Source organism: Marmota marmota, unplaced genomic scaffold (genome assembly GCF_001458135.2).
Source record: "Marmota marmota marmota unplaced genomic scaffold, marMar, whole genome shotgun sequence".
In the NCBI taxonomy this organism is placed as follows: Eukaryota; Metazoa; Chordata; class Mammalia; order Rodentia; family Sciuridae; genus Marmota; species Marmota marmota.
Window position 1 is genome coordinate 21,988,244 of NW_026000005.1, and position 23,122 is coordinate 22,011,365.

General features: G+C 33.8%; 1 protein-coding gene across 3 annotated transcripts in view; it reads left to right on the top strand.

Annotated features, from left to right (window-relative positions):
• Bmpr2 (bone morphogenetic protein receptor type 2) overlaps positions 1-22,917 on the top strand; it is a 103,670-nt gene extending 80,753 nt beyond the window's left edge. For 2 of the 3 annotated variants that reach the window (XM_048808328.1, XM_048808330.1), the window contains 3 exons: positions 9,294-9,466; positions 12,848-14,127; positions 15,414-22,917. In XM_048808328.1, coding sequence (XP_048664285.1) covers positions 9,294-9,466; positions 12,848-14,127; positions 15,414-15,664 — 1,704 coding nt within the window. In that variant the 3' untranslated portion in view covers positions 15,665-22,917. The remainder of the gene's footprint in view (positions 1-9,293; positions 9,467-12,847; positions 14,128-15,413) is intronic. The other variant, XM_048808329.1, reaches the window with a different exon arrangement.
• The last annotated feature ends 205 nt before the right edge of the window (positions 22,918-23,122 follow it).

Here is a 23,122-nt window from a genome sequence, read left to right on the forward strand (position 1 = left end):
CTTTATCATTGAAATTGTGAAATTTCATATTATAATTATTGTACCCTTTATTGATGAGCGTGACCTGTTTTTCCCTTTTAAAAATAAGTTTTATGGGGTAAACAAAAAAAAATTAAACAGAAAGTCATAAGAAAGAAAAGGGGAAAAACACCCTCCCTTACTACCACTGTTATAACTCCCCTTAGCAATGTTCTGGGCTCCCTTCCCCTTCCAGAGATTACCATTGTAACTCAAATGCTAAATTTAGTCCTATTTGATAAATTTTCTTTCATTTACCCTCTCTCAGTTTTGTAATATTCCATCTATTATTAGGTAATTTATATTTTTGTCTACAGATTTCTCTAAAATTTAAATAAAATAAAAACAGAATTTTGCTGAATTGTGATTATGTAAGTACTTACTGCTAACAAAATATTGTGCTTGGACTCAGAATATGAAAGTCCTATATTGGATACTGTAACCCCCTGCTGCTTTAGGGAGGATGTTTCAGAAATCATCATCCAGTGGATTATCTTTGATTTCTTGTCATCTTTCTTTTTCTTTCTCTTTCTTTCTTTCTTTCTTTCTTTCCTTCTTTCTTTCTTTCTTCTTTCTAGGGTCTCCTTAGAAGTAACATTTTTAAAAATTTCATGTCATTCTCTTTCTTGCAAATTGTTTTTTCTTTTTCTTTCTTTTCTTTTTTTTTTTTCCTTTTTGTTGTTGTTGTTTGTTTATTTGGTACCAGGATTGAAACCAGAGGCACTTAACCATTAAACTATATCCCCATCTTTTTTATTTTTTATTTCGGAACTGGTCTCACTGGGTTGGGTCTCACTAGGTTGCTTAAAACCTTGCTAAGTTGATGAACCTTCTATCCTCTTGCCAAAGCTATTGGGATTAGCAAATTATTTTTTCTTTCATGAATTTTCTCAAGTAATTAGTGTTAGTACTTGCATTAGGTGGTAACCATTATGAGTTCTTCCATGTTCAAAAATGTGTCAGTCTTGGGGCTGGGGTTGTGACTCAGTGGTAGAACGCTCGCCTACTGCGTGCAGGCCCCTGGGTTTGATCCTCAGCACTACGTAACAATAAATAAATAAAATAAAGGTATAAAAACATGTGTCAGTCTTGACCTCACACATGAGTAATAATTTGGCTGAGTAATGGTTTCAAAATCAAAATGAACTTCACACCTTTGAAACCACTTCTCCATTGCCCTCTGGTTTCCAGTCTTGCTAATGAGAATTCTGATGTGAGCCTGTCTCATTTTGTTGCTTTTTGTCTCATGTTTTTATCGTCTTATTTCCTCTTTTATATAAGCTTTTAAGACTTTTACTTTATCATTGAAATTGTGAAATTTCACATGGATGTATATTGACATGAATCTTTTCACTCATTTCACTTGTCACTGAATGGATTTTTCAGTTTGAAAATTCAGAACTTGTTCGGCTGGTGACACATGCCTATAATCCAATAACTCTGGAGGCCGAGACAGAATTGAATGTTCAAGGCCAGCCTCAGCAATTTAGCAAGTCCCTAAGCAATTTAGCAAGACATGTTGCTAAACATGTATCTAATACATGTTTAAAAATGTCTCAAAATTTAAAATATGCAGGGCTGTGGCTGTAGCTCAGTGAGAGCACTTGCCTTGCACGTGTGAGGCACTGGATTCAGTCCTCAGCACCACATAAAAATAATAAAGGTATTGTGTCCATCTACAACTGAAAACATTTTAAACAATATGCATAACCTGGGTACAGTGGTGTACGCCTGTAATCCCAGTGATTTAGGAGGCTGAGGCAGGAGGATCATAAATTTGATACCAACCTTAGCAACTTAGCAAGGTTCTGAGTGAGAACCTGCCTCAAAACATAAAAAGACCCAGGCACAGTGGTACATGCCTGTAATCCAAGCGGCTCAGTAGATTGAGACAGGAGGCTCCCAAGTTCAAAGCCAGCCTGAGCAAAAGCGAGGCGCTAAACAACTCAGTGAGACTCTGTCTCTAAATAAAATACCAAACAGGGCTGGGGTTGTGGCTCAGTGGCTGAGTGCCCCTGAGTTCAATCCCAAGTACCCTGCCCCCACCAAAGAAACCATAAAAAGGACTGGGGAAGCTGGGTGCAGTGGCACAAGCCTGTAATCCCAGTTGCTAGGAGGGTTGAGAGCCCCTGGGTTCAATCTCCAGTACCCATACCTCAAAAAAAGGGGGGACTTAGGGATGTGGCTCAGTGGTTAAGCACCCCTGGGTTCAATCCCTGGTACCAAAATAGATAGATAGAAAGATAAATCAATCAGTTGGTTGGTCTGGTGATGTAGCTCGATGACCAAATGCCCCTGAATTCAATCCCCAGTACGAAAGAAAATAAAATTCAGAACTTTCCTTAATCAAAGGATTTTTCTAATACTTGTTTAAAAATTTCTTCCTTTCCATTTCTTTCTTCTGGAATTCTCATTAGGCTAATACTGGACCACCTGACACTCCAGGTCTCAATTTTTCTTGTGCTTACTATCTGTTTGTTGTTGTTGTTGTATCTTTCAAATTACCCATTTATTTTTCATTGTTACAGTTACATCAGTTATCTATTAAAATTTTAATTTCCACTATCATATTTATAGTTTTAGAAATTCATATCACTCACTTTTTCCTTAGCAGTGTGTTCTTATTTTAAGAAGGTAATAATAATTTTATTACTTCTGAAGGCATTATGTTTTTATAATTTATCTAGATTTTCTTAAAAGAACAAAAGGTGAAAATTAATTTATTATTTTAAGTTTTAGATTGCCTTAATAAGGTTAGAATATTTTTGTTGTCATGTCAGAGAGAGGATAAAGATATCCATACAGATGTAGATTGAACATTTATCTTTACTGGTCATCTTTGTCAGTAGATTACCCTTCAAGATTGGCTTCTGTTGCAAATGAAATTAGTCTTAAGTACCTGGCAATTGTAGAGCCTTGTTTTTGCCTCCTAAGTTGCTGGTGTTATTTTTTCTTTGTTTGAACTTTGTTAGAATTTTTAGTTCTAAATTAAAAGATTAATTTTAAAGAAAATTTTAAAGAAAATTTAGTTCTAAATTAAAAAAAATTTCTACAACTTGAAACTTTTAGACTGACTCATCTCTATTTCTTTGTTTCATATTAGGGGAAAAGAAGACCTTCCTATGAATTTTATCTAAAACATGTTTAAAAATTTCAGAAAGGTATCCAGGAAAGAGTTTCCAGTGAAAATCCTTGTTACGTACACATGCTTAAGATTGCCTAACTGTCCTCCCTGCTATGGAAACTGAGACAGATCTTTGAAAGGTCCTTGATAACAGTTGAGAGGCTAAATGCTTTGCCAGGATTCTTTAGATGTGCCAGCCTCACACATTTTCTTTAAAGAAAAAAATCTCTTGTGAAATTTTATTCTAGTAAATGTAACCTCATCTTCCTTAAACTGTTTTATTTCACCTCAACAAATAAATTCTATTTTTTAAAATTATCTGTTAGCAACCCTACCATTATGGAATGTGCATCATATGCATGTTTACCTGAAAACTTTTTACCTTCAATTTAGACTCAGTTGCTAAGTAAGGGATTTGTAACACTTGGTTCATTTCCAGGAAATCCATTTAAACCTAATATGCTATAGTCAATAAAATGCTTCTCTGCATGACAATCCAGTACCAGAGTGAGGTAGCAAGTATGTAATTTATAAATAGAGAGAAACAGATCTCTAAAAGATGTTTTTTTTAGTTGCACTGCAATTAAAAGCCATTTTAAACTAAAAAAAAAATCAAAATCTTCTAAATATTAATGTGAAAATTTATGTGTATGTTTGTATATATTTGTGTGTGTATATGTATGTGTGTGTTTTTATTTATTTAATTTTCTTTCAGTGCTGGGGATTGAACCTGGAGCTTTCTACCATGGAGCTACATTCCCAGTCGTCGTCATTGTTGTTGTTGTTATTATTATTATTATTATTTTGAGACAGGGCCTCACTGAGTTGCTCAGGCTAGCCTTGAACTTATGATAATCTATTATTTTTGCCTCCTGAGTTGCTGGTATTATGGGCATGAACCACCGTATTCAGATTGATTATTAATCTTATTGAAGATTCCTTGTATATTTCTAGTCTCTTCTCTTGATGTCAAAATTCCCTCTTTGTTTTTTGACAGTTTCACCATAATGTATATCAGTATGGAACTTTTTGACTTAATCCTACTCTGTCAGATTTCTTGGATGTGTGCATAGATGCATTCCTTTTATTATATTTGGGGAGTTTTGAGCCATTATATCTTCAAATATCCTGTCCCCTTCTTTCTTCTTTCCTTCTAGAACTCCCATTTTGTGTATATGAGTAATGTCGGTAATGTCTCACAAGTCTCAAAGGGTCTGTTCCTTTTTTCCTTATTCGTCTGGTTTCTGTTCCTCAGACTGAATAATTTTATTTTCCCTATCTTCAAATTCTCTGATTCTTCTTCCTCTTATCTCTGCTCATATCTACTATTGAGCCACTCTAGTGAATATTATAATATTTTTTTAGTTTTTATCTCTATTGTATCTTTGTATTCCTTTTTTATAATTTATTTTTATTGCTATTCTCCATTTATTGAGACATTTGTTTTCCTGATGTCCTTTAGTTCTTTTCCATGGTTCCTTATATCTTTGAGCATTTTTTAAATAGTTAATTTAAAGCCCTTATCTAGTAACTCCAATGTATCCTTCCTCAGAGATGGTTTTCATTAATTTCTTTTCTTTTTTCCTGTGACTGGGCCGTACTTTCTTATTCTTTGCATGTGTCTTAATTTTTTGTTTAAAGCTAGACAGGAAAAAAAAATGATGACCAGAAAAGAATAAAAAATAAAATGCTCTCCAGATCTTTGTAGATTGGCTCTCTATTGGGACCTTCCTTTAATGCTTATGCAGGTCTTTTTACAGTTGTGCTGTAGCTTTCACTTCCTCCTAGAGCTGAGCCTAAAGATCACCTGCTATGGAAGCTTATTGTCTCCATGGGTCTCTTCTCCCCAGGCTCAGGTAATGGCTTTCTAGGTGCCTCAGTGTGTAAGGGAGCTTTTCAAAATCCTTATTACTCAAAATGGACCATTATGCAATAAGTATATGCCCAGAAATTAATTAATTTTTTTCTTTTCTGCAGTTACAGCTAGATCACAGAGCAACATCCCCCATCACAAGATTCTTCTGTTTAGTTTTGTTTTGTTTCCAGTGCTGGGGATGGAACCTGGGGCCCTGTGTATGCTAGGCAAGCACTCTGCCATTTAACTGCACCCTCAGCCCTCAAAATTTCTTCCACGTTAAGAGTTCAGATTTGTTTGTTGCAGAACACAAATTGTGAGGAAACATTTAAAATGTCACGAAGATAGCTTACAAGAATTTTAGCCTAAAATATTTTTCACAGATCAAATCCTCAGATCAAAGATTACATGGGATTTTTACATATACTAAAAATATGTTGGCATGCCTATAATCCTAGTGGCTCAGGAGGCTGAGGCAGGCAGTTCCTGAGATCAAAGCCAGCCTCAGCAAAAGTGAGGTGCTAAGGAACTCAGTGAGACCCTGTGTCTAAATAAAATACAAAACAGGGCTGGGGATGTGGCTCAGTGGTTAAGTGCCCTTGAATGCAATCCCCAGTACCCTCCCCTCAAAAAAGTGTTGGTTTATCTGAAGTTCAAGTTTAAGTTTTGTATCCTATATTTTTGTTTGCTATATCTAGCAACCCCTTGCCTACAGCCATATTTTTTTAAAAGCAGGTGTTTTAAAAATACAGAAGTATAAATATCAGAGCAGGGGCTGGGGATGTGGCTCAAGTGGTAGCGCGCTCGCCTGGCATGCGTGCGGCCCGGGTTCGATCCTCAGCACCACATACAAACAAAGATGTTGTGTCCGCCGAAAACTAAAAAATAAATATTAAAAATTCTCTCTCTCTCTCTCTGTCTAATATATATATATATATTTTATTTATATATATATATATATATATCAGAGCAAATGAAAAGGATGAAGCTTAATAAAAACAAATCCAAAAGCAGGTCTGGAAGGATTTTTCAGTGGTTGTCTCCCAATGTATCCAAAGTCTGTTTTCTTTTTTTTTATTCTAATTTGTTATGTATGACAGCAGAATGCATTACAATTCATATTACACATATAAAGCACAGTTTTTCATATTTTTAGTTGTATGCAAAATAGAGTCACACCATTTGTGTCTTCATACATATACTTAGGGTAATGATGTCCATTTCATTCCACCATCTTTCCTTCCCCCATGCGCCCTCCCTTCACCTCCCCTTCCCTTTGCCCTGTCTAGAGTTTGTCTGTTCCTCCCATGCTCCCCCACCCAATCCCATTATGAAACAGCATACTTATATCAGAGAAAAACTTTGGGTATTTGGTTTTGAGGATTGGCTTACTTCACTTAGCATTATTTTCTCCAACTCCAACCAGCAAATGCCATGATTTTATTCTCTTTTAATGCTGAGTAATATTCCATGTGTATATACCACATTTAATTTATACATTCATCTACTAAAGGGCAACTAGTTTGGTTCCACAGTTTAGCTATTGTGAATTGTGCTACAATGTGTTTATACATTGATGTGGCTTTGTCCCTGTAGTATGCTGTTTTTAAGTCCTTTGGGAATAGACCAAGGAGAGGGATAGCTGGGTCAAATGGTGGTTCCATTCCCAGTTCTCCAAGAAATCTCCATACTGCTTTCCATATTGGCTGCACCAATTTGCAGTCCCACCAGCAATGTATGAGTGTGCCTTTTTCCCCACATCCTCGTCAACACTTATTGTTGTTTGTATTCTTAATAGCTGCCATTCTGACTGGAATGAGATGAAATCTTAAGAGTAATTTTGATTTATATTTCTCTAATTGCTAGAGATGTTGAACATTTTTTCCTATATTTGCTGATTGAATGTATATCATCTTCTTGACTCATTTTTTGATAGGGTTATTTGTTTTTTGGTTTTAAGATTTTTGAGTTCTTTATATATCCTAGAGATTAGTGCTCTATCTGATGTGCGTGTGGTAAAATTTGCTCCCAAAATGTAGGCTCTCTGTTCACCTCACAGATTGTTTCTTTTGCTGAGAAGAAGCTTTTTAGTTTGAATCCATCCCATTTATTTTTTTTAATATTTATTTTTTAGTTTTAGGTGGACATATATCTTTATTATATTTTTATGTGGTGCTGAGGATCAAACCCAGTGCCTCATGCATGCTAGACAAGCACTCTACCTCTGAGTCACAACCCATTTATTGATTCTTGACTTTAATTCTTGCGCTATAGGAGTCTTATTAAGAAAATTGGGGCCTAATTGACATGATGGAGATTGGGGCCTACTTTTTCTTCTATTAAACTCATTGTCTCTGGTCTAATTCCTAGGGCCTTGATCCACTTTGAGCTGAGTTTTGTTTATGGTAAGAGATAGAGGCTTAATTTCATTTTGCTGCATATGGATTTCCAGTTTTCCTAGCACCATTTGTTGAAGAGGTTATGTTTTCTCCAATGTATGTTTCTGGCACCTTTGTCTAATATCAAAGATAACTGTAATTATGTGGGTTTGTCTCTGAGTCCTCTATTCTGTACCATTGGTCTACCAGTCTATTTTGGTGCCAATGTCATGCTGTTTTTGTTACTATTGCTCTGTAGTATAGTTAAAGGTCTGTATAGTGATGACACCTGCTTTACTTTTCTTGCTAAGGATTGCTTTAGCTATTCTGGGTCTCTTATTTTTCCAGATGAATTTCATGATTATTTTTTCTATTTCTATGAGAAATGTCATTGGGATTTTGATTGGAATTGCATTAAATCTGTTGTGTGTGTATGTGTGTGTGGTACTGGGGATTGAACCCAGGGCCTTGTACATGTGAGGCAAGCACTCTACCAACTGAGCCATATCCTCAGCCCATGTATTAAATTTGTGTAGTGCTTTTGATAGTATGGTCATTTGACAGTATTAATTCTGCCTATCCAAAGAACAACACAGATCTTTCCATCTTCTAAGGTCTTCTTTAATTTCTTTCTTTAGCATTCTGTAGTTTTCATTGTGGAGGTCTTTCACCTCTTTCGTTAAGTTGGTTTCCGAGTATGTATGTATGTATGTATTTATTTATTTATTGGTGCTGGGGATTGAACCCAGGGCCTTGTGCATGAGAGGCAAGCACTCTACCAACTGAGATATATACCAGCCCCCAAGTTTTTTTTTTTTTTTGAGGCTATTGTAAATGGGGTAGTTTTCCTCATTTCTCTTTCAGAGGGTTTGACACTGATAGACAGAAATACCTTTGATTTATCGGTGTTGATTTTATATCCTGCTACTTTGATGAATTCATTTATTAGTTCTAGAAGTTTTCTGGTGGAATTTTTTGGGTCTTCTAGGTATAGAATCATATCGTTCGCAAATAGTGCTAATTTGAGTTCTTCTTTCCCTATCCATATCCCTTTAATTTCCCAAAGTCTGTTTTCTTTTCTTTTTTTTTTTTTTAAAGATTTTAATATTTATTTATTTTTTTTAGTTCTTGGCGGACACAACATCTTTGTTTGTATGTGGTGCTGAGGATCGAACACGGGCCGCACGCATGCCAGGCGAGCGCGCTACCGCTTGAGCCACATCCCCAGCCCCCAAAGTCTGTTTTCTTGAAGTGAATTAAAACCAACTTTCCCACAATGAATGTCCCATTATGTATAATTATAATGCAATATTTAAAAAAGAAAAATAGAAAACTTTCCCCAAAGGAAGACTATTGTTCATTGCAGATGTATGGGAATACTACAGAATGGAACTATTTTAAGTTTTAAGGTTGGAATGAAGCACATTTGACTAGGAATAAAGGTGAGAAGGTCCACCTACGGACAGAAGATGGCCAAGTGGCAAAAATCTATCAAACTCAGAACTTATCTTTTAAGTAGAATTAGTGGCTATCAATTGAAATAAAACAGTGTCATAAACTTGTGGCCGTAAAGAAATATCTATAACAGATTATAGCTTCTTAGCCTTATAGATAATTTTTCAAAGAGTTAAGTTAAAGCTTGCTTGCTTCCTTGCTCCTCAGCTTCTGAGAATTCTTCCAAAATTTCACTTTTTGCAAAACACCTTTATAAATCTCTGAAGTCATATAAATTAAAAAAATAATAATAATATAAATAAATAAATAATAAAAAATTAAATAAATCTCTGAAGTCTAAAATATAGCTTTGTACAATACTGGTTTTAAAGAACCTGATTTTTCTTTTATCTCATGGTATAAACTAAAAAGCTTGGTACATTTTATTTAAGACATAATGTTTGACATGTACTTTATGTTACAGGCGGTGAGGTCACTCAAGGAGACAATCGAAGACTGTTGGGACCAGGATGCAGAGGCTCGTCTTACTGCGCAGTGTGCTGAGGAAAGGATGGCTGAACTTATGATGATATGGGAAAGAAACAAATCTGTGAGCCCAACAGTCAATCCCATGACTACTGCTATGCAGAATGAGCGGTAAGGCCCTGAGGGGTTTGACAACTATATCAGTATTAGAAACTTAGACCAAACAAAAAAACAGGAAATAAATACTGCTAAGCCAACCTAATAAGGCAGTGACTAACTCATACTTCGTAAAGTTTCAGTTTTTCTTTTACTATCTCCATTTTTCTACTGAAAAACATTTATTTGGTATGAGTACAAGATGGAATCTGTATTTTTTACATCTGAAGATAAAGAAATTACCCTTTTTTAAAATATTTATTTATTTATTTTGAGAGAAAGAGTGAGAGAGAGATCTTTTTTTTTTTTTTTTTTTTTGTAGATGGACACAACACAATGCCTTTATTTTTATGTGGTGCTGAGAATCGAACCCGGGTCCCGCGCGCACTAGGCGAGCGTTCTACCGCTGAGCCACAATCCCAGCCCTAATATTTATTTTTTAGTTTTAGATGGATACAATATCTTTATTTTATTTTTATGTTGTGCTGAGGATCAAACCCAGTGCCTCACGCATGCCAGGCGAGCGCACTACCACTTGAGACACATCCCGAGCCCTGAGATTACCCTTTAAAAAAAAAAAAAAAAAAAATTTAGAGGGCTGGGGATGTAGCTCAGTTGGTAGAGTGCTTGCCTCACATTCACAAGGCCCTGGGTTCAATCCCTAGCACCACAAAAATAAATAAATAATATATATATTTTTAAGTTGTAGATGGACACAATACCTTTATTTTATTTATTTATTTTTATGTGGTGCTGAGGATTGAACCCAGTGCCTAACACATGCTAGTTGGCAAGTGCTCCACTACTGAGCCAAAACCCCAGCCCCGAGATTAGTAATGCTTCAATTTTCCTGAAGTAATGAAAGTAAAATAATTTTATAGTTCAAAAGGTTTATAAGTCTTTCTACATATTGTCTAATATACCCAGTATGTTATTATTCCTTCTTCCTCTGAGTTTTTTTTTTTAATAAAGGATACCGTGAACCTGCCTATATATCTAACTGTTTTACTGAACACTGAGGTTTGAAGACTTCCTATCCAATACTCGTTCATTTTTCTTTTTTCTTTTTTTGCAGGGGGGATACTGGGGATTGAACTTAGGGGCACTCAACCACTGAGCCATATCCCCAGCCCTGTTTTATATTTTATTTAGAGACGGTGTCTCACTGAGTTGCTTCATGCCTTGCTGTTGCTGAGACTGCCTTTGAACTTACGATCCTCCTACCTCAGCCTCCTGTGCTGCTGGTATTACAGGCATGAGCCACCATGCCAACTCCAGTGCTCTTTCTTAATCAATTCTAGCATTCTTTCTGTTTTGCCATGAACATTGTTTTATGAGATGTTTCCTTTGTTAGAACTATGAATTTTTAGTTCTAAATTAAAAGGCTTTAAAAAAAATTCCTACAACTTGAAACTTTTAGACTGACTCATCTCTAGTTCTGTGTTCCATATTTAGGAGGAACAGACCTTCCTATGAATTTTATCTAATACATGTTTAAAAATTTCAGAGAGGCATCCAGGAAAGAATTACCAGAGAAAATTGAGATTAAAAATATACTTCATTGTTGAATCATTTTCTTTGCTATTTTCTCTTCTTCTCTTTTTTAAGAGGAATTTGTATTATGAACTATTTGTACTACTTATACATAGATCAAATCCATTTTGGATATTTTATATCAATAAGTCAACGAAGGGGCTTGAGTTGATAGCTCAGCGGTAGAGCGCTTGCCTTGTACGTATGAGGCACTGCATTCGATTCCCAGCACCACATATAAATAAGCAAATAAAATAAAGCTCCATAAAAAACTTAAAAAAAATTAAAAAAAAAATAACTCAAAGAAGGTAGAGACTAGTACTTCTTACTATAAATTCTCTCACTCTACCAATATCTGAGGAAGGCTTGTTCCCATCTCTTTTTGTTCTAATTTTCATTCTAATTTTCTAATATGCTGTTTATACCTGTTTGAAGAGTCAGCTAAAGCTTTTACATTAAATGCTTTTGAACTTTTCTTGAATAGTAAGAAGAAACTCTTGATGCTTCCCTTTGGCCTTTCCCCTGACTCCTGTGTATTCAGCTCTACTCTCTAAGTATTGCTTCTCATCTCCAGTGTCTGTTATAGATTCCCCTAAATCATAGTCCATTCCATATTCATTCTTATTCCAGGTTTTATTTTATTGCATCTTAACCTCTATACCTACTTAGCTTTCTTTTTTATGTATATATATTTTTTTACTAGTTGTTGATGGACCTTTATTTTATTTACTTCTTTATATGTGGTGCTGAGAATTGAACCCAGTACCTCACACATGCTAGGCAAGCGCTATACCACTGAGCCACAACCCCAGCCCTAGCTTCCTTTTCCTGTGACTCTGTAACAGCCTTTTCTTCTCTGTTTTCCTGTCATTTCTCTTATAACTTCATCAGACTTCTATTATAATACCTCTTTTCCTTAAGCATCTGCTTCTCTCCTATAATAGTTTTATCTGTTAATGTTCCCAATATTTGTACCTTTATTGTTTTAGTTAAAGCTATCCCTGGTTTTATTTTAGTGAGATCTTATATAATTATAAATGTGTTACAATGCACTGGTCAAAAACCACCACTTCTGAGGAATGATAATGATTGTGACAAACCCTTGATAACTAGAGAGCAGTTTTGAATCTTTGAGCTTTTTGTTTAAATATTTTTAGTTATAGATGGACACAATACCTTTATTTTATTTATATGTGATGCTGAGGATCAAACCCAGTGTCTCACATGTGCTAGGCAAGTGTTCTACCACTGAGCTACAACCCCAGCCCTTCTTTGAGCTTTTGTCTGAATGTCATTTGATCCTTCATCTGCCTCATAGCCTAGGCTGCAGGACTTTCACTGATTTTGCTTAGACTACCCCAGAAAAAAATGTTCTGTTGCTAGTCTGTGCCTCTTAATTGGAACTCTTTGAAGCAACCTAAAAACTTATTATTTTTATCATTTGGCTAATATAACAATTTATAATGTATTTGTTGAGTAAGCAGTGGATATTGGGTTATGAAAATATGAAATAAACTTATGCCATGGTTCCTTCTCTTAACAAAACATAATGTTTAGTTGTATAAGTATATAGTTTGTAAAGGTATATTTGGTAATGTTTTAAAATTATAGGGGATATTTTTAAGTTGACTCTTAAACCAAAATTAATGAGCATCTATAAAAGTCTAGATTCATATAGATTTTTCAGTAGTCTTAATTCACATAAAATTAGCATTTAGCAGGTTATTAATACTTGATTATTTTATTAGACCTTTTAAGTAATATAAGTTAGCAGCTCAGCCTTTAAAATCAGTGGTTTTACTTGAAGAGACTATTTGTCGTAAATGTACATTCTCAATGTCACACTTTTTTTCTTTCTTTAAGCAACCTGTCACATAATAGGCGTGTGCCAAAAATTGGCCCTTATCCAGATTATTCTTCTTCCTCATACATTGAAGATTCTATCCATCACACTGACAGCATTGTGAAGAATATTTCCTCTGAGCACTCAATGTCCAGCACACCTTTGACTGTAGGGGAAAAGAATCGTAATTCAATAAATTATGAACGACAGCAAGCACAAGCTCGAATCCCCAGCCCTGAAACGAGTGTCACCAGTCTGTCCGCCAACACAACAACCACAAACACCACTGGTCTCACTCCAAGTACTGGTATGACCACTATATCTGAGATGCCATACCCAGATGAAACAAATCTCCATGCCATAAATGTTGCACAGTCAATTGGGCCAACCCCTGTCTGCTTACAGCTGACAGAAGAAGACTTGGAGACTAACAAGCTAGACCCAAAAGAAGTTGATAAGAACCTCAAGGAAAGCTCTGATGAGAATCTGATGGAGCATTCTCTTAAACAGTTCAGTGGGCCAGACCCACTGAGTAGTACCAGTTCTAGCTTGCTTTACCCACTCATAAAGCTTGCAGTAGAAGTGACTGGTCAGCAGGACTACACCCAGGCTGCAAATGGCCAAGCATGTTTAATTCCTGATGTTCCACCCACTCAGATCTACCCTCTCCCTAAACAACAGAACCTTCCTAAGAGACCTACTAGTTTGCCATTGAACACCAAAAATTCAACAAAGGAGCCCCGGCTAAAATTTGGCAGCAAGCACAAATCTAACTTGAAACAAGTAGAAACTGGAGTTGCCAAGATGAATACAATCAATGCAGCAGAACCTCATGTGGTGACAGTCACCATGAATGGAGTAGCAGGTAGAAACCACAGTGTTAACTCCCATGCTGCCACAACCCAGTATGCCAATGGGGCAGTTCCATCAGGCCAGACAGCCAACATGGTGACACATAGGGCCCAAGAAATGCTGCAGAATCAATTTATTAGTGAGGATACCCGGCTGAATATTAATTCCAGTCCTGATGAGCATGAACCTTTGCTAAGACGAGACCAACAAGCTGGCCATGATGAAAGTGTTCTAGATCGTCTTGTGGACAGGAGGGAACGGCCACTAGAAGGTGGCCGAACTAATTCCAATAACAACAACAGTAATCCATGTTCAGAACAAGATGTTCTTACACAGGTTGTTTCAAGCACAGTAACAGATCCAGGGCCATCAAAGCCCAGAAGAGCACAGAGGCCCAACTCTCTGGATCTTTCAGCCACAAATGTCCTAGATGGCGGCAGTATACAGAGTAAGTGGAGGGATCATGGACCATCTCTTAGGTATTCTTTGAAGCCATTTAAATAGCTACATAAAATCAGATTGTGTTCCAACCAGTGACTGTTTACCTTTATCACTTTGGGAAATAGAAATAAACCATTTGGTTAGGCTTCAAAAGTAATTGGACTATTGTAAGAAGAAACAATTTTATCATAAATAATTAAAAGGTCAATGTCACAATGGAAGAATTCCCAATTTAATATATGCTTTATGTGAATGCTACTTTCATGCACTTATTATGAGCAGATAGGATTAAATAAATACCAATTTAACAGCTCTAAATAACATTATGCCATTATAATTTTTGATATATTTTTTACACATATTAGCGTCTGTTATACCTACATTTTTATTTTAACCTTAGTAAGTCTTAAAAGTACATAGAAATTTCAGAAAAGCGATTATGAAGAAACTATTAAAGTTGTTCTCAGTTGCTTAGTGTCATCTTTTTCAAGAGTTACATGTTGAATTCCACCTGTACTTATGGTATTGTACTATGGGCAACAGGACAACTTAAATAATAAGTTGATGCTTGGGTTTTGGCCCTAAAAGTATTACAAAACAAGATAGGAAAGCTCACTAAAATTTCTAACAGTCATCATTATACAAAATGGTTTGTCTTTAAACTGTCAATACATAAGGAAGAAAAAAAGTCATGTTTTATGGTTGTTACAGACTATAAAATGGGCTGCAAGAAAGATACAAGTCCCCCAAAAAACCAATGTAGCCCCTTGCTTAAGTGGCTTGTGTTATAGACCAGTCGACACACCCTTATTGCAGGGCTCTGTGTCAATAAAATAGCTTGCCAGGTATGGGAAGAAAGAATTACTGGACAATTTGTACCCTAATATTTCTGTCCTTCCTCTGAAAAAATATATGCTTAGATGCCTTTAAAATCTGATCTACTTTGAGCATTAAGTAGAATAATTTACCAAATTGGGATCTACCAAAACCAAAGAATTTGAGAAAACACCTAAGGACTTCTGGATTTTCTCCATTTATACTTGTGTATTTTCTATGTTTTATTTATTTCTCTGTAATTCAGTCAATTACAAAAATGTTTGACATAAAGAGTTTCAAAATGAATTGGTTAAATTTTGCCTAGAAAAACATTGCCTGGCATTGTGAATTTCAAGAAATTTGCATTATCGCCTTCTATAGATATTGGCTTGACCTCCCCTTGAAATTCAACCCTAACCTTTTACTTCTTAATGTTTTCTTTATACATAGTTCATTTTTCCATACTTTTATTTTCAGTAGGTGAGTCAACGCAAGATGGCAAATCAGGATCAGGTGAAAAGATCAAGAAGCGTGTGAAAACTCCCTATTCTCTTAAGCGATGGCGCCCTTCCACCTGGGTTATCTCCACTGAACCACTGGACTGTGAGGTCAACAACAATGGCAGTGATAGGGCAGTTCATTCCAAATCCAGCACCACCGTTTACCTTGCAGAAGGAGGCACTGCCACAACCATGGTGTCTAAAGATATAGGAATGAATTGTCTGTGAAATGTTTTCAAGGTTACGGAGTGAAATTATTTTTTGCATCATTTAAACATGCTGAAGACAAAAAAAAAAACTGCTTTATCCTCCTGTCAGCACCCCCTCCCACTCCTGCAACAAGGACTTGCTTTAAATAGATTTCAGCTATGCAGAAAAATTAGCTTATGCTTCCATATTTTTTAATTTTGTTTTTTTAAGTTTTGCACTTTTGTTTAGTCTCGCTAAAGTTGTATTTGTCTGTTATGACCACAGAATTATATGTGTGTGTATCAAAAGTGGTCTCAAAATATTTTTTTAAGAAAAAAAAAGCAAAAACATTGTATTGCTGATAATCAGTTTGGACCATTTTCTAAAGGTCATTAAAACAGAAACAAATTAAGACAGGTTTGCCTGCAGTGGTGTCTGGTATCCATGTTTTATTTCTGGGCACAAGCTAGTTTATATGTTGATATGTTCTTAAACATATTATCTGTTGGACATTCTTTTCTCTTGTATTTTGTTTGAATGTGCAATAGTCTGTAGACCACAAATAAGCTTTCTTGTAAGCGCTCTTCCTAATGTGGCACACATTCTTCCATAATATGAACATTTTTCTCCCCTCATTCTTCCATAATCTGAACAGTTTTCTCCCCTATCTCCCATGCTTTTTGTAGGTCAGTTCTGTGACAGTGAATTTTGCACAGAAGAAAGCAGCTACCTGATTTCTTGCTTTCTCTCTCTTTTTGGAGAATGCAGAAACATTGTCTGAAAGGGCTCTGTAGAAGAAACTACCAAAACCCATCTTGAAATGCCATATTCTTTTAACCTTCCAAATCTTAAACATATCCTTCTGGGCATTTTAACAAGTATATTTTGATTCTGGTTTTGGAAGTTCATAAAAGAGCAGAGAACAAAATACAAGAAATCAAATATTAGTCTTTTATCTTTTAATTTTATTTTTGTATGTACATGTTCCATATTCATTTATTTAAGAAATACATTTTTATCAGAAAACATTTAGAGTTAAACTTACATGGAATTTAAGTAAGTAGGTGGTTAAGACATTATAGTTTTATAATTTCATTCTCTGAATAGGCCATCTTTGACTCAAAAAAATTACATTTTTCTTTTATTATAACTTCAAAAATAATTCATAGTTTTGAACCTGTAGTACTTTATTATGTTCCCAAGCAAAGCCTAGTGACTTTATGTGAAAATTATTTCCTTTACCCATGACCTAAAACACTGTGTAGAAAAATCATTCAACTGGCATGCCAAATCTCTATGGCAGGAAGGAATACTGCCAAACTTACCTTTCTTGAACAGGCTGAGATTTACCCTCTCTCTCTTTGCAAAACTGTGTATTTCATCCGTAGTCCTCATTTCATAATTTCTCCTGTTGCTAGTTTTTCACATAATCTCTGATATGTGAGCAGAATTTATTATTTATATTGCATTAGAATACACCTTTTAGTGATAGTAAACCCTTAAAATAATATTGTTTTTAAAGCTTCCTTGCTTCTTTGATTACTTATAATTTTTTCTAAAATAACAACCTCTGCATTTTTTTTAAAATTAAGCACTTTCTTTCAAATAAGGGATTTTTTTTTCCTAAACAAATTATATACTGACAATTTGAAAACAGTGATCTCACTTATTTTTTTCAGATTCATGGAGTACTTAATATAACATTATCTGATTAAGTTCTAAGATTTTTCTGGGACATAAAAAGCTAAGAGAAAAACATAAATCCCCAAATTTCTGATTTAGGTTCTTACCTCCTGAACAAAATATTTTCTCATTCATACTCTCTGTCTTGAGCATTTAGTAAAAGACAGCTTAAACTTCCCAGCTGGCTGTCCAAAATACTTGTGACTTATTTATATATAAGCCTTCTTATTGCCATCTGCTGTGATGTTATGAGTTAGAGATTACAACATTTACCATTTATTCAACTGGATTGCTGATTACAGGTCTTGATTCTTAGAATTAAGATTATTTTTAGTGCCCAGGATTTCCACCTTTTGTGTTTTATTGGACCTTTCTTGTGATTCAGACCTTTAACATATTTTTTAGTCTTCTGGCATATAATTTTTTTCATAAAGCTATTATCTTTTATCTTTGTGACAAATTATTTGTAGTTTTTCCCAGGAAATTTTCATTTAGTTCTCTTGTCTTTAAAATGCATTTCAGAATAGTCTTTTCAAATATTTAGGAGACAATATTGAATCAAAATAAATTATATTCCATCTCCAAGCATTAAGGATAAATGACTATCTGAGGTTTTAACTGACCTTTTCCTATCAGACGAAGAGTTCTGTATGCTCTAGTAGACTTTCTATTTGGGCCAGTCCACTTTAAGTTTTTCAACATTTTTTAATGTTCAATAATAAAATGCTTTAAAAAATAACTTACCCACTTAAAATAACTGCATAGTTTCCATTTCATGCAAACATGTTTAAAACAATTTTCTTTCCCCAGTTATTTTAGTCAACTGTTGAAAAAATAGGAGAGGTAGAAAGTACGGATCATATTAAAAATTTAGGTTAAATTATACATCAGACTTTTAGAATTTTTGTAATATATAAGGAAGAAAATCACTTTAAATGATTTAAATTATATAATTGCTAATTTTATTCATGTAACAGTAAATGTTTCTTAAAGCTGATAGTTAAATGCTATCACAAAATTTTGCATTTAGAAAAGAATTTGGGTCTTTTTAAATAAAGGGCCACTGAATTTGAAAATATGAAAACTTATTTCACTAGGTATTAATGTAACCTTAAAAGCGTCATGCTAGGTAATCATACTAGGTAAGTCTAATATCAGTTCCCTTAACAAATCTAAATTGTATACCAGAATTAAATAATTAAAAGAACTTGATTTGGATTTTGTTTACACTAAATGATTTAAATATAAATCCTAAAACCTTTTTCTTTTTTTTTTTACATTTAAATATTTTCTAAAACTTTTTTCTAAATGCATAATTGGGAAAGAAAATAAAACTATTCCTGTAGAAAGTATGAAAAGGCACATACAGAATACTGAGAGATATATGTGGTATTTAATCCTCACAGTGACCCAAATGAGCTAACGTTCCCACTTTACAGATAAGGAAAACAAAGTTAAGAGAAACTAGATAATTTGTCCAAGGTTCACATCTAGTTACAGATAAAGATGGGATTTAGCCTGTGTCTGCCTCTCTACATCTCTTATGTGTAGCACATTGCCTACATACTGTATGACAGGTTATGTATTGTACTGACATTTTTAAGAAATTTAGTCATTATATTCCAGCACAATTATGGTTTGTATTTAAGCCAAAGCAGACACCTTAATGATTTTAGCAGTTAGGCAACCATAAAATGTATAGACTTGCCTATGCCTTTTGTTGCTTAAGACATAATTACTAGTTCAAAACAAAATTCAATCTTAAGTTTGCCACCTTAAAATAATTCACCTAACTCCTAGCTTTCTTATATTGCAGAACTAAAGGTAAAGTAAATTTTAAGGGAAAAGTGAAAGTAGCTTTGGGAACATTTTCCTAAAATGATTCCATACTAGATTTGGAAAAATTAAATTAGCATAGAACTTCAATCTCATCAATCCTTTGAAATTTTTAATCTTTGAAATTTCTGCATTTAGTGACTTTAGAAAATTTGTTAATCCAGAGAACTAATTGAATAGGATATGGGAAGGATACAAAGATAATATTATCTTTCACAAAGTAATGTAGCTTCCTCATATGTATTTACTTGTTCTAGAAAATGTACATTGATTACGAATATAAAAATAACTAGAAAAGAAGAAACACTACTCAAGTAAGTATGTGTTTCAGTTGGAATTATCACAAAATTGGCAAATCTTTTTATGTAAAATATTTACAAGTTTGTCTTCTAAAGCCAAGTTAGGCCACAGCTATTATACTGAATTTTTAGTCTCTGTAAATATGTCTCCTGAAAGTCATTTAAAAAAATTGAATATGTCAATAAACTTTTTATTTTCTTTTTTTCATACTTACAGGCATGAATATTTCATTGGAGATTGTTAACTCTTAGAACTTGATGTGACGTTATATTTCTATACTACATTTTATAAATACATGTTGAACTTACTACCAGTTATATGCAGGTTATTTTACATAATTATTCACAGATTGCTTTATATATTACCTTATCTTCTTAGCAAACTGTACTCTTATAATCTGCACACTTGATTATCTAGACCAGCCATTCTAGAAATTGAGTAATAACTCCCACATACACCCCAGGAGTCTCTTTCAGACTGGGATATTTCTAAATATTCATAGCCTTGATTGATAGTGGGTTTTTTTTCCAGCAATGAAGTTGCATTTTACCTTTGAGATTATGAACTATGCAAACTGCCCCAAACTACCTTACATGATCCCTTCCTAGATATATTCATTAAATAAATCTGGCAAATCACTGTTGGAGCTAGTTACACAAAAGTTATTATCCAAAGAAGGCTTTTCTGCATGTTTCCAGATTAACATATGAGAGAAGAGGATATCACAGAGAGTGCTCTAGTGCACCTACCCATTACTCTCCCTAAATTGCCACATGGTTTATGTCTGGTTTACTCTGTCCCTCTGCTATCTGACTTGCAGTTTTATGTGTCAGAAAAGTTTTCTGCATGTCTATTCTGTCTCCCTCTTGCTTCATTTTTAAATCCATTTCTTTACCCAGTAGGAAAAAAAGAACAATTGGTCATCATCTCCAACACTGTTACTCTAGTATACTTCAGACTTCTCAGTTAACATCTAAATCTCAGTTCTTCAAACAAAATTGTTTCAATCTCTTTAGCTTTCCTTCTCAGTTCCATTTTAATGACCTTATATTTAAGAGCACATAAAATTATATTTTACATTCTACTCAAATTAATTACTCCATTTAAGTAATAGTTCAGTAGTTTTATAGAATTGAGAGTTAGTTATCATTTGACATTAGATTCAATCATCAGACCACCAGCAAATCAGCACTTAATTTTTATATTATGTAACATTTTCTATTGTGAAGTTTTTATGATTTTATATTTTCATTAATTATAACTAAAAAGCCATGCATACAGAATTGTATATCATTTTGCCATTAAAATTTTTAACTTACATTGCAGTAAGCTTAGTATTTATTAAACCACAATGTTTTACATTTCTTTGTATCAGTTGTTGTGTTGAACACTAAACACAAGATTCATTTTTAAAAACAAACCCTACAAAAATCAGGTATAATTCCATGAACATTTTTGTAGACCACTTTTGAAATACTTATCATTGTTTTGCAACATGGACTGGACTATAACAACTTTCCTTTAACTTTTATGTGACTGATTAAAGTTGAGTGTTTGCATATAAAGAAAAATTTAAACATTTATCTCATGGCAGATACATTTGAAAGTAAATAATTTAGGAGAATTTATGCTGTGTATTAAAATTATGCCCCAAATAAATCTTTCATATCTTTAAAAATTCCAATTCCGTTATTACTGTGATGTTTATAGCTTTGTTATTAAACCTTGTGAACATATGCATTTATTTTAAAAACTTAATTTGACAACCACATTAAAATCTGAGTAAGAGAAGGAATCTTTAGAAATAAAATTACTTCATTAGGGTGTTCAGTTTGTGATTGAATATTTAAGAAAATTGCTGTATTTAAAATTACAACTTTATTTTTTTTCAGTTTTAAAAGATAACATGGGTTTTTTCCCATTTTATTTGTACTTTTAGGTTTCAGAAACATCTTCCTGTTTTAAAATCACTTTATAGACATAATATTACTTAAAAACTCAGGGCCCCTTTCATCTTTTGTATACTGAAAAAGTTCAGTTGGTAGCAAACAAGCAATTAGATCCAGTTGAATATTTAAAGTGTTTGTTGCACAGTTTATTTAATGACTTGTGTTATTATTTGACTTACTTCACATAGACATAATATCAGATTTCTTTAATCATAAAAACTTGCCCAGTTCTGTAATTACTGAATAAAAAGAATGACTCAACTAATTAGCTACATGTTACAACAAATTTAGGCCTTAGAGTTGAAGTACTGGCTTAAACCTTTCTGTTCATTGATTAAATGGCTATCCATGATGGGACAAATCATTTTATTTTGTTTTTTTAATAACAAAGTAATTCCTCTGAAAATTTTCTTAAGAGGTAATTTAACATAAAATTTTCTTCTAAAAGTAAACTATTGAGTTTATAGCTTTAGTAATAGCTTGAATGATTCTGAGAGATAATCTATGGTAATCTATCACATTGTCAGAGCCAAATAGAATTTTTCTTTGAATCAGATAAGCTCAAGCTCTAAAATGGTATGCTGTGTTTAATTCTAGCAATGAAGTTGTTTATAATCAGTCTCTTGTCTCAGGATCCCCACCTTGTTACCAATCCTCTTAAGTATGTAAAAGAAGCTTATTTTTAAAGAAACTTAATAGTAAGGAAACTAAATTACTAAAAAATACAGCTAAAAAATTGTTAGATTCTGGTTTATCATTGAATTGCTTGACTTCTGTGGCTTTTCTTATTCTGGTCACATTTATTTATTTAAGCAATTTTTGTATGCCTTGTTATTTCATTTCCATAGAGATTATATTGTATAAGTGTTTGTATAAGCTGGAATCATCCTTAGTTTTCTGTTGATGATTTTTCAAATGAAGATACATGGATAATTGTAAAATATACTAACTCCTAGGGTGTTGTAGTAGCTGAAACATGGAAATGTGTAGCTGCCATGCTTTTTCTGAATGGACAGGAAAGACATAAGCTACAGAGTATTCATTTCTGAGGATGCTTTTCTAAAAAAAAAGAAAGGCTGAAAAATAATGGCACTTCCTCAGAACCCTCTTTCTTGTTAACGGGTATCTTTTGTTGGTGTGTTTTGCTCTTACATTACAGATAGAATATCATATTATGAATTTATGAATAATTACTTTCAATTATTTTGCTTTTGTATTAGCCGTCTGAGACCTTGCTATGCTGTACAAGTTGTGTTTGATGGATCAGTGTGAGTATGAAATAAAGCAAATCACTTTTCTTTTGTATTATCTATGGATGCCACTATGAAAGCTGACATTAAGCCACTAAAGAGTTTTCTATGAATAAGTGTAAGTAAATGCTTTGATATATATAAACCTAAATAAAAAGATTGTATTGATACAAAGACATTGGAGAAGGAGATTTTAAGACAGTTATTTAGGTTTAAAAAGGCTTGCTGTAAAATGGTGCATTATTCCATTTATTAAAGATCATATTAATGACAACAGTAATTGTACTTTTTTATTTTATGAGTTCTCTAGAAATTATTATTACTAGTATGATATTTTAGGTATTTTGCACTAGAATATTAAATGTTCAACCTAATATATCTACAACTAACTGTGACACATTAAAAAAAACCATGAAGTTAGAATAATACTTGCTACTTTCTGGCCACCTACAGTATGCAGGGTTCAATCCTCAGTACAC